This window comes from Macadamia integrifolia, unplaced genomic scaffold, assembly GCF_013358625.1.
Source record: "Macadamia integrifolia cultivar HAES 741 unplaced genomic scaffold, SCU_Mint_v3 scaffold571, whole genome shotgun sequence".
Classification (NCBI taxonomy): Eukaryota; Viridiplantae; Streptophyta; class Magnoliopsida; order Proteales; family Proteaceae; genus Macadamia; species Macadamia integrifolia.
The window spans coordinates 504,106-516,230 of record NW_024870489.1 but is presented as its reverse complement, the minus strand read 5'-3'; the positions used below and the strand labels follow the sequence as shown (position 1 = coordinate 516,230).

The 12,125-nt window shown below is 39.5% G+C and overlaps 1 protein-coding gene across 1 annotated transcript in view; it reads right to left on the bottom strand.

Moving 5' to 3' along the window:
- Nucleotides 1-2,216: 2,216 nt before the first annotated feature.
- LOC122069291 (flavin mononucleotide hydrolase 1, chloroplatic-like) overlaps nucleotides 2,217-12,125 on the bottom strand; it is a 31,104-nt gene continuing 21,195 nt past the window's right edge. The window contains exon 4 of the mRNA XM_042633283.1: nucleotides 2,217-2,620. Within this exon, the coding sequence (XP_042489217.1) occupies nucleotides 2,449-2,620 (172 nt within the window). The 3' untranslated portion in view covers nucleotides 2,217-2,448. The remainder of the gene's footprint in view (nucleotides 2,621-12,125) is intronic.

Here is a 12,125-nt window from a genome sequence, read left to right as displayed (position 1 = left end):
AACTATAATGATCAGGTTATAGTCACCAAAGTCCCATGTTATCTCCAATTGAGCTCCATAATTTATTTTTCTGAAAACAATTTTTGATTAAAACCTTCAAAAATCCAATTTTAATACAATTTAAATTTTGATTTTGTTCTACTACAGAATTCAAGCTACAATCAGCCTAATTCCCTCATCAATTTGTAGGAATTGACCCCGATATCTGAAAGCCCTTTGTTCTAGGGTTTACAGAGATGCTTTCAAGCCAATTGGGTCTCACAACCTTGTTAAATTTTGGGGATTCTTCTACTGGGAAGCTGATTAGAGCATATGAATCTGATTACAGTCCTTATTGGACTAAAATCCCTAATCCTAATTATTAATTCAGATGAACCAGTTTAATTTCTGCAATTGTACATGGCAGAATTTCATATTTGTTGGCTGAACTGTTCAATAGCAGCCCTAGGTGCAGAAGCCCTCTTCCTTTCTTTCTTCTTCCCTTCTCTCCTTCTCCTTTCTTCTTCTTCTCTTTTCCTTCTTCTTTTCTTTGCTGCTAACAGTAACCATATGGCACAAATGGGGCATTAGGGCAGATAGAAAATATTTATAGGCCAGCCCAAATGAGACCTTGGGGGTGTTTGGTTGGACGCTATAACTTGAATTAAATTAATCTAAAACTTTAATATCTCATAACCCCATGTAGGCCCCACTGCCCACTAAGGTAAATGGTGGGTTAAAATCCTCAAATAGACCCCTACACATGGTTGGAGTGCAAGAAGCAATGCTGTACAGAAGTGGGCCCCATACAAAAAACCTAATTTTTCAATATTCTGCCAGCCAAACTAGCTGGCCGGTTGCCTTATTTTTGGCCTTCCAGCAGACTAATCCTTTGTCTTACATTACCTAACATGTGTGCGGTCATTTCCACAAATTTTGACTATTTTACCCCTCCTACTTGATTATTAAATTTGTCAATTTCTCCCTTCTACTGCTCTACATGTGTGATCCATAAGATAACAACCTATTTCCCATGTACGAGTTAGGTCCTGACATTGGGCAACAACTGCTTCAAAATTCAGGGTGTTATAGGGCTTCTTAAAAATTTTGAAAGACAAACACTTTTATTCAATCTTGTCACATTTAATTTATTTATTAGTTTATTTATTGATTGCTTGAGAAAGACTAGTATGAAAATGAGAGAGGGAAATTTGACATGACTCGCCTAGTTTTTTGTGACTCGCTCCAACTTGCTAGGTTTTGAAGAGGACGAGTTGGGTCACAAAACTTGGTTTTCCAACAATGGCTAACAAATTAGGGACCACCTTTCTAAATATATTATACCCAATAGAGAAATGGGGTAAGTCTAGTGTATAATTGACAATCAGTGGTCATAAGGTTAAATTTGAGTTTATATAAGAACTAGTGTCCAAGAGATAAACAAAATAAAGAATAAAATCCAAAATAAGAAAATATGTAAGAACTAGTGTCCAAGAGGAAATTCATTACAAAACAATAGAGAAAAAACAAAATTATTCCTAGGTGATATTGCTACTGCCATTTTCCGGATCCCTATTAGCTCTTATAATTTAAATGGCTTATGGTTTTGTCTATTTAGTAAGACAAGGAGTTTTAGCACTAAAATTGTGATCAGAGGGCTAATTTAGAATCAACAAGATAGCGTAGTGAATATTATATCACGAAAGATGTGAAACTTTGTTTGGCATTTGAAAATTCAAACAAAATTTTACATGTTTTTGTGGAAAGTGATCATTGATGTGGGAACTAGGAATAAAATTTGAACTTCTTTACCTATGGACCCTTATTGTCGCTTATGTAATAAAGTATCTACTTGGCACCTTTTCCTATCTTGTGATTTAACTAAAAGGACATTGGCTTCTGGACCCTTGGGCCTAAGGACTGAACACCTCACTTTAAAATCTCTTCATGGTTTGGTTGAACCGTTATTCCTAATCCTTCCCTACTTGAGTCTGAGAAACATAGCCTTGATTCAATCCTCATTTCTTATTTATGGAAACTTCCTGTTATGTAAGTATTCTGTAAAAGAGCACAGGACTATGTTCATGACTTTTTATTAATTTTTTATTTTTTTTCCAATGACTTAGGAAAACAAAGAACAAATGAAAAAGAAATATTTAAAATTTTATGGATAAAAATTGATTTTCTGGAAAAAAAAATTTGTCCAACCAAATGATCCTTCAGGTGGTCCTTAAAAGTTTCAGAAATTGTGAAAGTCCACAAGTACTTCAATTCAATATAATCTTGTTTCAAAATTGGCCAGTGCTGCCTATTGAGTTTGGGACATATATAAGAATTAACCAAATAGGATTGCAGACAATATGCCAAACAGGGCAGCAGTAGTTTATTGGTACTAAGTAATGATAATTGCCAACAAAAAGAGTGACAAATAATCAAAGCAGAAATAAACTAATTGAGGGATTGAAGAAATTAAGGAAATATTTCTTTGGTGAGGATGGTTGGATCCAGCTTTCGGTCGCTTTTATCTGTCAGAGAACCAACCTCAATCCCTAGTATTGATAGATCATGCTGAAGAGAAGCAGAATCCTTGAAATGTACCCCGACCATCCCAACATTTACTGCTGCTTCGACATTTGACATCCTGATGATGTTGAACATTGAAAGCAAATCAGTATATGACTAATAAGAAGAAAACAAATCAACGCCAAACACAAGGAGCAAGCGATATTAAACAGTGTGGATAAAATAGCAGTACCTGAATCAAAGGAATAAGATACATATAGATATCTTCTAACCACATGAGGATTCACCAATTGATGGGTCTCACCATGAGTCTCATGTTCACCCCAGTGTGGAAACAGGTCTAAACAAACACAATCACACTCCCCCTCCCATTCTCCAAAGGGAAAGGAAGGTTGGGGGGAGGGAAAATATCCAAAATGCGTAAGTTGTAAGACTAAAAAGTTCAGTCACCGGTGTAACCTCAAGATCTAATTTTTTTTTTTTCCTTTTCTGATGAATCTGTAGAGTAAACTTTGATGTTTACATTTTTTTCTTTTTGGTTAGCAACACCAAAATTACATTTATCTATATTTGTCAAAATTTCATTCACTGATCGTTACACTTTCGAAAAGAATATGATACTTAAAATCAACTAGTTAAGTTAATTTTCTAAGGCAGTTCTTAGTGTTCCTACCAGGATGTAGGCCCACCTCACTCAGACTCAACATGCATGTATGCCTAGAAACACACTTAGGATTACTCATCAAAACATCATGACCTAATGGTAGCTTTTTCCACACTTCCACTTGCTAAACCTCAAGAGAAAACAAAGGAAACAAAAATTACTGACTAATGGGGAAAAAAATGAAGAAAAGAAAGATCAGTTAACCATTTCTTGCATCAGAAATCGTCAGATTTAGAAGAGTGTTTGCTTTTAGAACCCGACCACACCCAATACATATATTGACATTTTTCCCTGGATTCAGCTTCGTAGAAAGATGGAAAACCCATCAGCCACCTTCCAATTTGCTTGGTCAAGGAATCACTACATCTAATGGTAGGACTGGAGTTTTCATGCTTTTAACTTATAATTCTTCTTCTTCTTCTTGTTCTTTTATTTTTATTTTTTTAATGATATCTACAAAGAAACAAAAAGAACAAAAAAGATTTGATGTTGAGATAGGCCAAAGCAGGCAAATACATAGAAACACATGCAGAAAAATAATATCTGCATGGTCTATGGTAGCACCATGCAGCAAAATAACATCTGTATAGGTGATAAAGTAGCACCAATGTACATGGATTTACTCACATTAGCTAGCCCATCTATATGAGTAGCTAAATCTACATTTTTTGGAGAACAATAGTTCATAAAGGAAATAAAAGACCTAGCTTTTCTAATCAGACGAGTGCATCAAGAGATGTCCCTCCGGTGAAAACATATCCATCAAATAGCCATTGCAGGTTTCCTTCGATTTCAGAGTAGGGAAAGTGAATGGAAGAAGGAATCTTCATGGAAACTCTATTCCCTTAAACGATGGTAAAGTCCAAATCTGTGAAGATTAAATAAGCTAGAAATTAAGCTTAAAAAGAGAATGGGGTAATTTTAGGTTACCACAACAGTTACTTATGATACTGGAATATCCAGGTCTACAGCTTTTTATTTTATTTTATTTTATTTATTTTTTATGAATAAAAATTTCATTACCAAAGGGATAGAAAGAGGGGGAGGGGGGGCACAGGGAACCAACAAACCACCAACAAATACAATACCCTGCCATTACCCAGGGGGTGTTGGTGTATGATGTCTTGTATTCCGTTGCAGTTTAATCCAAGGAGTACTGGTGCAGCACCTAGACAGGCAGGACGACGGTCCCGCTAGCCGATTAGCGGGCCGTGGGGGTTCCTGCCCCCCTGCATAGCATGGGGTGTAGGGGGCGCAACCCCCGCTCGAATTTTTTATTTGAGGGCAATTGTGTACTTTCCGGATTAGAGTTTTTTTTCGCTTATTTGTAGCGAGGGTTTCTTTCTCTGTAATGCAAGCAATACTGAGAGGTGTGAGGACGAGCACTATAACCCTATTCTCCATTGATAGTGAAGTAGGATCTCATCTCACCAGGGACGTAGGCAACCTTGCCGAACCTCGTAAAAATCCGTGTGCATTGTTTTCTTTGTTTTTCCATTATCTTCTGCATCGTTTTAGGGTTGCATTTCTACAGGGGGGTGGGGGAGTGAAAGAGGAAAGGAGAACAACCCCAAGAAACCACAACAAACTAAATAAAGGGAGGCAGTGCACTGGGGGGGGGGAGAGGCCAGGGCAAGCAAAAGCCAAACCAAAACACAACAAACACCCATATAATTTTTTTTTGGAAAACCCACCTAATCATTACAAGTTGTCTCGGCAAAGGACATGACCATGGAATCCCTATTTGGAGGCAAAATCTTCTTGTTGATGGGCAAAGAATAGCCCTTAAGAGACCACTTCTTGGGATAGGGAGGAGGCTAATGTCATGCCAACGGTAGACAAAAAGTGAAGGATGAGGGTCAACAGGGGGTTGAACCATCAGGGGGGCTAGGGTAGGGCGTGCCAGAAATGGGCCGAGAGGGAGAGACGAAGGCATTGAGCCTAGGGAGAAAATGGAAGGAACTGTTAGAGGTTTGTGTCCTAAGGGTATTTTGGGAACTAATTATCTTACTTGTTGCCTTAAATTGTTACTGTTCGTTTTGACTTTTTACCTCCCTAGGGAGGTGTATGTAATTCCTCATATTATATTAGTGAAGCAACAAATGTGGGAGAGATCATTCTATCACACACAAGATTCTAGTACATTCTTTCTTCTTCATCCTCTTCTTCCTCTCCTTCCTCTCTTCCTGTTTTGCTCCCTTGTTCTTTTACAACCTTTAGATTTCAACTTGGTATCAGAGGTACAGGTTTAGGTTCGAGAGTCGTGCTACCAACTCTCTATTCCCATTTCCTCTCTTTGGAAAGTTACAAAGGGGTTCCAAGGAAGAGAATACTAGGTGAAAAATTTTTGAAGATGTCTTGAGAAGAGCTTGAATGAAGACCAATGAAGCAATTAAAGAGGGTCTCACATGAAGAAATCGAAGCTTGAAGCTCAAATCGAAGGAGGACAATTTCTCCCTCCTTTCTGCTAGCCTTGCCTTCAAAAGTCTCTCTCTCTCTCCCATTCGGCCATTGTTGAGGATCCATTTGGATCCCCCTAGGCCTCTTGCAACTCCACATGTCCTTGGTCCTTAAAGGGGAAGGTTGTTAAGCCACTACTCACTTCTTCCATGGTTTACAAGTACTGCTAACCTACTCCTTTGTTTTTGTTTTTTTTTTTATCTATAAAATGTAGCTTGCGATGGCGGCTGTGATAGTTGTTATGTTTTTTATATGATTTGGGTTGATGCATTTGTTGGTTTAGACCTCTTGAGTTGGTGAGAGGTGATGTTACAGTTTGAAGAGTTTGTTTGAGTTGGATATTTGGCTTTCTTGCTGGATTTTTTCTCTCTAAGTATTGGGATAGTGAATTGGGTAGAGGTGTACTCCCCATTTTGTGTGTGTTTCTTCAATATATCTAAAGACAATGGACTTGGAGAAATTTCAGCCAGTACATCGAGTAGTGCTCATCCTACTCAGATGGCAGATTTCTATTGTGAAGTTGGACAAGGCTCGCTTTGTGAAGCTTTCCTTGCGGATTAGGGGGAAGCTAGGTATGTTGCAAGTACCATTCAATCTCCTAATCCAAGTGACACGACGTATCCGAAATGGGAGACTAATAACTCCATTGTTATGACTTAGCTAATATTCTCTTTGTGTTGTAATATGGGTTTTAGCAAAGTTGTTAGATTCCAAACAGGTCCTTAGATCCTTTGAGGGTTTAATGGTCCTTGTAATATTCTAAAACTTTCTCTCCGTTGTTATAAATAAAGAGGGCTGGTGATATATTAGACATAAGTCATTACCCTATCTAACATTGTATCAGAGGCTTTGGATCCAAATCCCTTAGGGTTTCCTCTCCTCTCTCTCACTTTTCCTTTTGTCAATTTTCTCACTCCCAGTGCCTCTATCTCTCTCTTTTTCTCCTGGCGCCTCCCTCCTTCCTCCTCTCTCAGTGGTATTCTCTTAAACCACCAAGAGAGCCACTAGCTTTTTTCCTCTTCTTCCCTGGGCTCTCAGACTCTCCTCTTCAATGATCTAAGAGACCCAGATCTTCACCTTCATTGATTTTCAAGTTTTTATTTTTCCTTAAATCGACTTTTTTGATGCCAAGGTACTTTTCCATATTGGATGCACCGATCGTCTTGATGTTTGTTGCTACTGATCCTTGTAGTGGTATGTACTAGTCATTTTATCGTCTCAGGACTCTGTTCTAGAGCTATCCCCAAAATCGATATGTCAGGGTTTTCACTCTTTATCGATTTTTAAGCTTTTCAAGATTTTTCCTGCTTTTTGATGTTTTTTTCTTTTTTGTGCTTCTTCTACTTCCAACTGGTGCCTCTTCTTTAGTATAGCTCCTTGAGTTGCAACCATGTCTATCATCTCTTCTGCTTTTGCCAAAGGAGACACCTTAGCTCTTCCCACTTGTCCTCCTTATGTTATCAAGCTTGACAGCACAAACTACCTTATGTGGTCATGCTCAATTTGTATCTCATCGAGTCCCATGGCTATTATGGGTACCTCACTAGAACCTTGAAGTGTCTGACCATAGGTCCTGAGATTGACAAGTGAGAGTGTGCCAACTCTCTTGTTATGGCCTTCCTTGTGAACTTTATATAGCCACAACATTCACGTGGCTATCTCCTTGACTCTACTGCGAAGATCTGGAAGTCTGTCTAGGATAATAATTCCCAGGTGGGGAATGATGCTCAGGTCTTCGAAATGTGCCAGAAGTTTTGTGACCTGAGGCAGAGAGGGCTCACACTGGCACAGTACTACTATGAGCTGTGGACATTGTGGATTGAGTAGGACTTCTATGAGTGTACTACTTCCACTCCTACTAATGTCACTAGTTTTCATAAACGAGAGGGCAAGATCCAGGTCTACGACTTCCTTACAGGACTGAATGTGGAGTTTGATTAGTTGTTGTACTAGGTTGAGTCATACTCCCTTTCCTACTTTGGATCAAGCCTATGTTGTGATTCAACTTGAGGATAAAAGTCATACCACTATGCTCCAAAACCTATGGCCACCCCCACCGAGGGATCTGCACTTGCTTTTGGCACTCAATCAGTCAGCGTTTCTATAGTTTGGTGGCTCCTCTACCAAAGTTCCAGTGAAGTGCGATTATTATGGGAAGGAGTGTCACACTAAGGAGCACTGCTGGAAGCTTCATAACCGTCCTACTGATACAACTGACAAAGGGCAATGGAAGGGTCGTTCCGGTACTCCTGTCTAGTGTCAGGAAAACCATATTGAGGTCCACGACTCTAACTCTTGTCCTAGTATCTCAGCACGTTCTGACAAGTTCGGACTCTTCTACACCTACCACTACGAGTTCTGCTCATTCCACCTCTTCTGGGTCAAGTATATCCTTTTGTGGTCATATTATGTCTATCAATTCTACCCCATGGATTAAACGATCCTTTACCATTTCCTTTGATACCAACTAGAGCTAAAAGGTGGTGTGGAAACCGAGACGAAGGCTTCAAGATGGGCGGTTACGTATAGAATGTAATGGATTGCTACTCTCTCACCTCGAAAGCCCACTTGTTGCAAACTTCGGGCCTTTCAATCATATGACCGGTTGCTTGTCTCTTTACTCAGTACATTACCTATCCTAGTAATGGTAAGGTCTCAAGTTGGCTAACGAGACCTATTCCGTTATTTTGGGAAATGGCTCCATTGGATGTACTCCTTTATCCCTTTCTACTGTATTCATATTCCATATTTGCCTACTAACATATTTTTCACTAGTAGTCTTACTTCTAGTCTCTCAAGTATAAAGTCACATTTTTACCTTCTCATTGTGTTATTCAGGATAGGGGCAATGATTGGCTCTGGTAGGATGTGTGGTGGATTGTATCTGCTTGATGATGACTCAGCACTGGTCACTGGTCAGGCTCTTTAGACATCATCTATGTCACCTCCCATCTCTAAGTTACTACAGTGGCATCGTCGGTTAGGACATTCTCCTTCGGGAATTTTAGTCAGTCCTTTAAAAAATTGGAAATTTGAGTCAGTTTTTTTTTTTTGAGGCATATGTATCGAAACAAACTTGAATCACTTATTCTGTTTTTGGAAATAGAAGTGCCACTCCTTTTGAAGTGATACCTTTTGATATTTGGGGACCATCCCGCTATGTGTCTGTTAATGGTTATTGGTGGTTTATTTATTTTATTGATTGTTATTCTCAGGCCATTTGGGTTTATATGATGCAAACCAAGGGTAAGGCCTTCTAATGCTTTTAGCAGTTTCACCTAATGGTTCAGTCTCAGTTTGGTGCATCCATTAAGATCCTTCGAAGCGACAATAGCCATAAATACTTCGGAATGTCCTTTTAGGCTTACCTTTCCGCTCATGGGATGATCCATCAAACCAGTTGTGTTGATACTCTGGCTCAAAGTGGAGTTACTGAGCGAAAGAATCACCACCTTTGTGATGTAGTATGCTCTCTTATGTTTGAGATACTTCCCAATATTGGAGCGACACAGTTCTCACTATCGCCTTTTTTATCAACTGAATGCTTTCTCGGGTTCTCTCCTTCCACTCCCCTCTGGATCTTCTCTAGGGCTCTGCTGCTTATCTAATTCCTCTAAAGGTATTTAAAAATGTTTGCCATGCTCGAGATCAATATCCTCACGGGAAGTTTGATCTTCATGGTCTCCGGTGCAATTTCTGGGGTATTCTCTTACTCAAAAAGGCTATCAGTGTTTCATCCCCCCACTCGGAGTTTGTTTGTTACTGGATGTTCCTTTTCACGAATTTGCATCTTATTACATTGTAGTACCTCTTTAGGGGGAATCTCCTTCCATTGTGGAAGATGTGCCACCTCCTACTATCCTTGCTAGTGTCCCGTTTTTGGGGGGAGAGAGACTCCTACTTCTCCTACTTCGACTCGGCCTCAACCAAAGATGTGTGTTTATAGTCACATACATAAGACTCAGACCACTACATATCCAACACCTACATACCACGCCAATTGTCTCCTCTCGAGCCAAATTTTGTCCCCTTGGACCTAGGTAATTCTCTCATCCTCCCACTTGGCATTGGTTTGTGACTATGGATGCTGTCTTTCACGGATTTGCGTCTTATTACACGATACCTCTTCAAGGGGAGTCTGCATCCATTGTGGAAGATGTGCCACCTTTTGCTATCCTTGTCAGCGTCCCGTTTTAAGGGGAGACTGAAACTCCTACTTCAACTCGGCCTCAACCAGATTTGTGTGTTTATAATCGCAGACAACAGACTCAGACCACTACATATCCAGCACCTACCCTACCATGCCAGTTGTCTTCTCTCAAACCTAATTTTGTCCCCTTGGACCCAGATAATTCTCTTTCTCCTTTTGTTGATGTTTCAGTTGGTAGTGTTGATCTGTCTCTTGAGTTGCCTATTGCTGTTTGTAAAGCATTAGGTCTTGTATTTTACATCCTATTACTAAAGCTGGTTCTTATGACTCACTTTCTCCATCCTAGTATAGTTTTGTGTCTTCTCTATCCTCTGTGTCTATTCTCCATACCTGGAAGGAAGCGAGTGCAGACTCACAATAGCAGACAGCTATGGCTGAGGAGATGCAGGCTTTAAAGAAGAATGACACATGGGATCTAGTGTTTCTCCCCTCACAGAAGAAGATAGTTGATTGTAAGTGGGTCTTCACAATGAAACAGAAGATAGATGGCACAATGGATCATTACCAGGCTAGACGTATGGGCTGAAGCAATCCCCTCATACTTGGTTCGGGCATTTTCACAAGGCTATAATTGCTATAGGCTACTCTCAAATCAATGCTGACCACACTTTGTTCATTAAGAGATCTAGTGGGAAGATTGCTATCTTAATCGTTTATGTATTGTTGGAGATGATTTGGTAGATATTTCTTCTCTCAAAAGATACTTAGGTGAGGAATTTGAGATCAAATATCTAGGATAACTTTGTTACTTCCTCGGCATTGAAGTTGCTAGGTCTTCTCATGGGATCTACCTTTTTCCGCGGAAGTATTTTCTTGACCTTCTTTCTGAGACAAGCATATTGGGGTGCAAGCCAATAGATACTCTTATTGAAGCTAATGGCAAGGTTCAAAATTTTGGGTTTTAACTAAAATTCGATTGAAATTTCTGAAACCTGGTTGAGAACAGGTATCTTTTTTTTTGCTAATTCTAGAAATTTGGGATGAAATTTTTGAAACTTGGAAATCTCGAGGTGGGTCGAAACCTTTCAGTCAAAAATTTGGAAACTTAAAACTATGACTAATGGTCACACAGAGTAGCAAGGAAGGTGATTCTATAGACAAGGGAGATATTTGAGATTAGTGGGATGCTTGATCTATCTATCTCATATATTCCCTGACATAGCATTTTCCATTAGCTTGATTAGTCAGTATATGCATGATCCCTACTTGACACACATGGAAGTTGTGTTGCGCATTCTTCTTTACTTGAAAACTTCCCCAGGATGTGGTATCCTTTTTTCTCATGATCACCTTAGGGTGGAGGCCTACACGGAGGTTGATTGGACAGGTCTACTACTAGTTACTGCATCTTTGTTAGTGGTAACCTTGTTACATGGAGAAGCAAGAAGGAAGCCGTTGTTGCTGGGTCAAGTGTTGAAGCACAATTCCATGGTATAGCTCATGGCATTTGTAAGCTCTTATGGTTTCACGGTCTTCTAGTAGATTTGGTTGTCCCTGTTACCCTTCCTATTAGGCTCTTTTGTGATGGCAAATCCGTCATTAGCATTGCTCCTCACCTTGTCCAACATGATAGAACCAAGTATGTGAGATCGATCGACACTTCATCAAAGAGAAGCTGGATATAGGTCTTATCATTGTGTCATGTTCCCAGTAGTGAACACATGGCTGATGTATTTATTAAAGGTCTTAGTAGTAAGATGTTTCTGCAAGTTGGGCATATATGATATTTATGTAGTAGCTTGAGGAAGAGTGTAGTAATGATGGGTTTTAGGGAAGTTCTTAGATTACAAACAAGTCCTTAGGTCCTTTAAGGGTTTAATGGTCCATGTAATATTCTAAAACTTTCTCTCCATTATTATAAATAAAGAGGGCCGGTGTCATATTAAACACAAATCATTACCCTATCCAACACTACGAAACCTGAACTGGAAGGAGGTTTATGAGAAAGAAAACTGCCAAGGACATTTGAGACAATGTTACCAAAACTCTTGATCGAGTGGGTGACTCGGCTAAGATCTAACAACTATTCCAGAAGGTCATTACAATAAAGCAAGGAGATAATACCATTTCTAAGTACTACAGCACTACCATTGGTCTTTAGGAAGAGTATGATCACTATAAGGACCTCTAACTGTCCAATCCAGAGGATGAATCTAAGGTTTACTAAACACTTGAAAAAGAGTGTGTTCTCATTTTACTTGGTGGCTTGAACCAGGAGTATGAGCCAATCCCTTGATGAAGTGAGTAGCCACTTGCAAAATGAAGAGACTTGGCGAGTGGCATGGAACT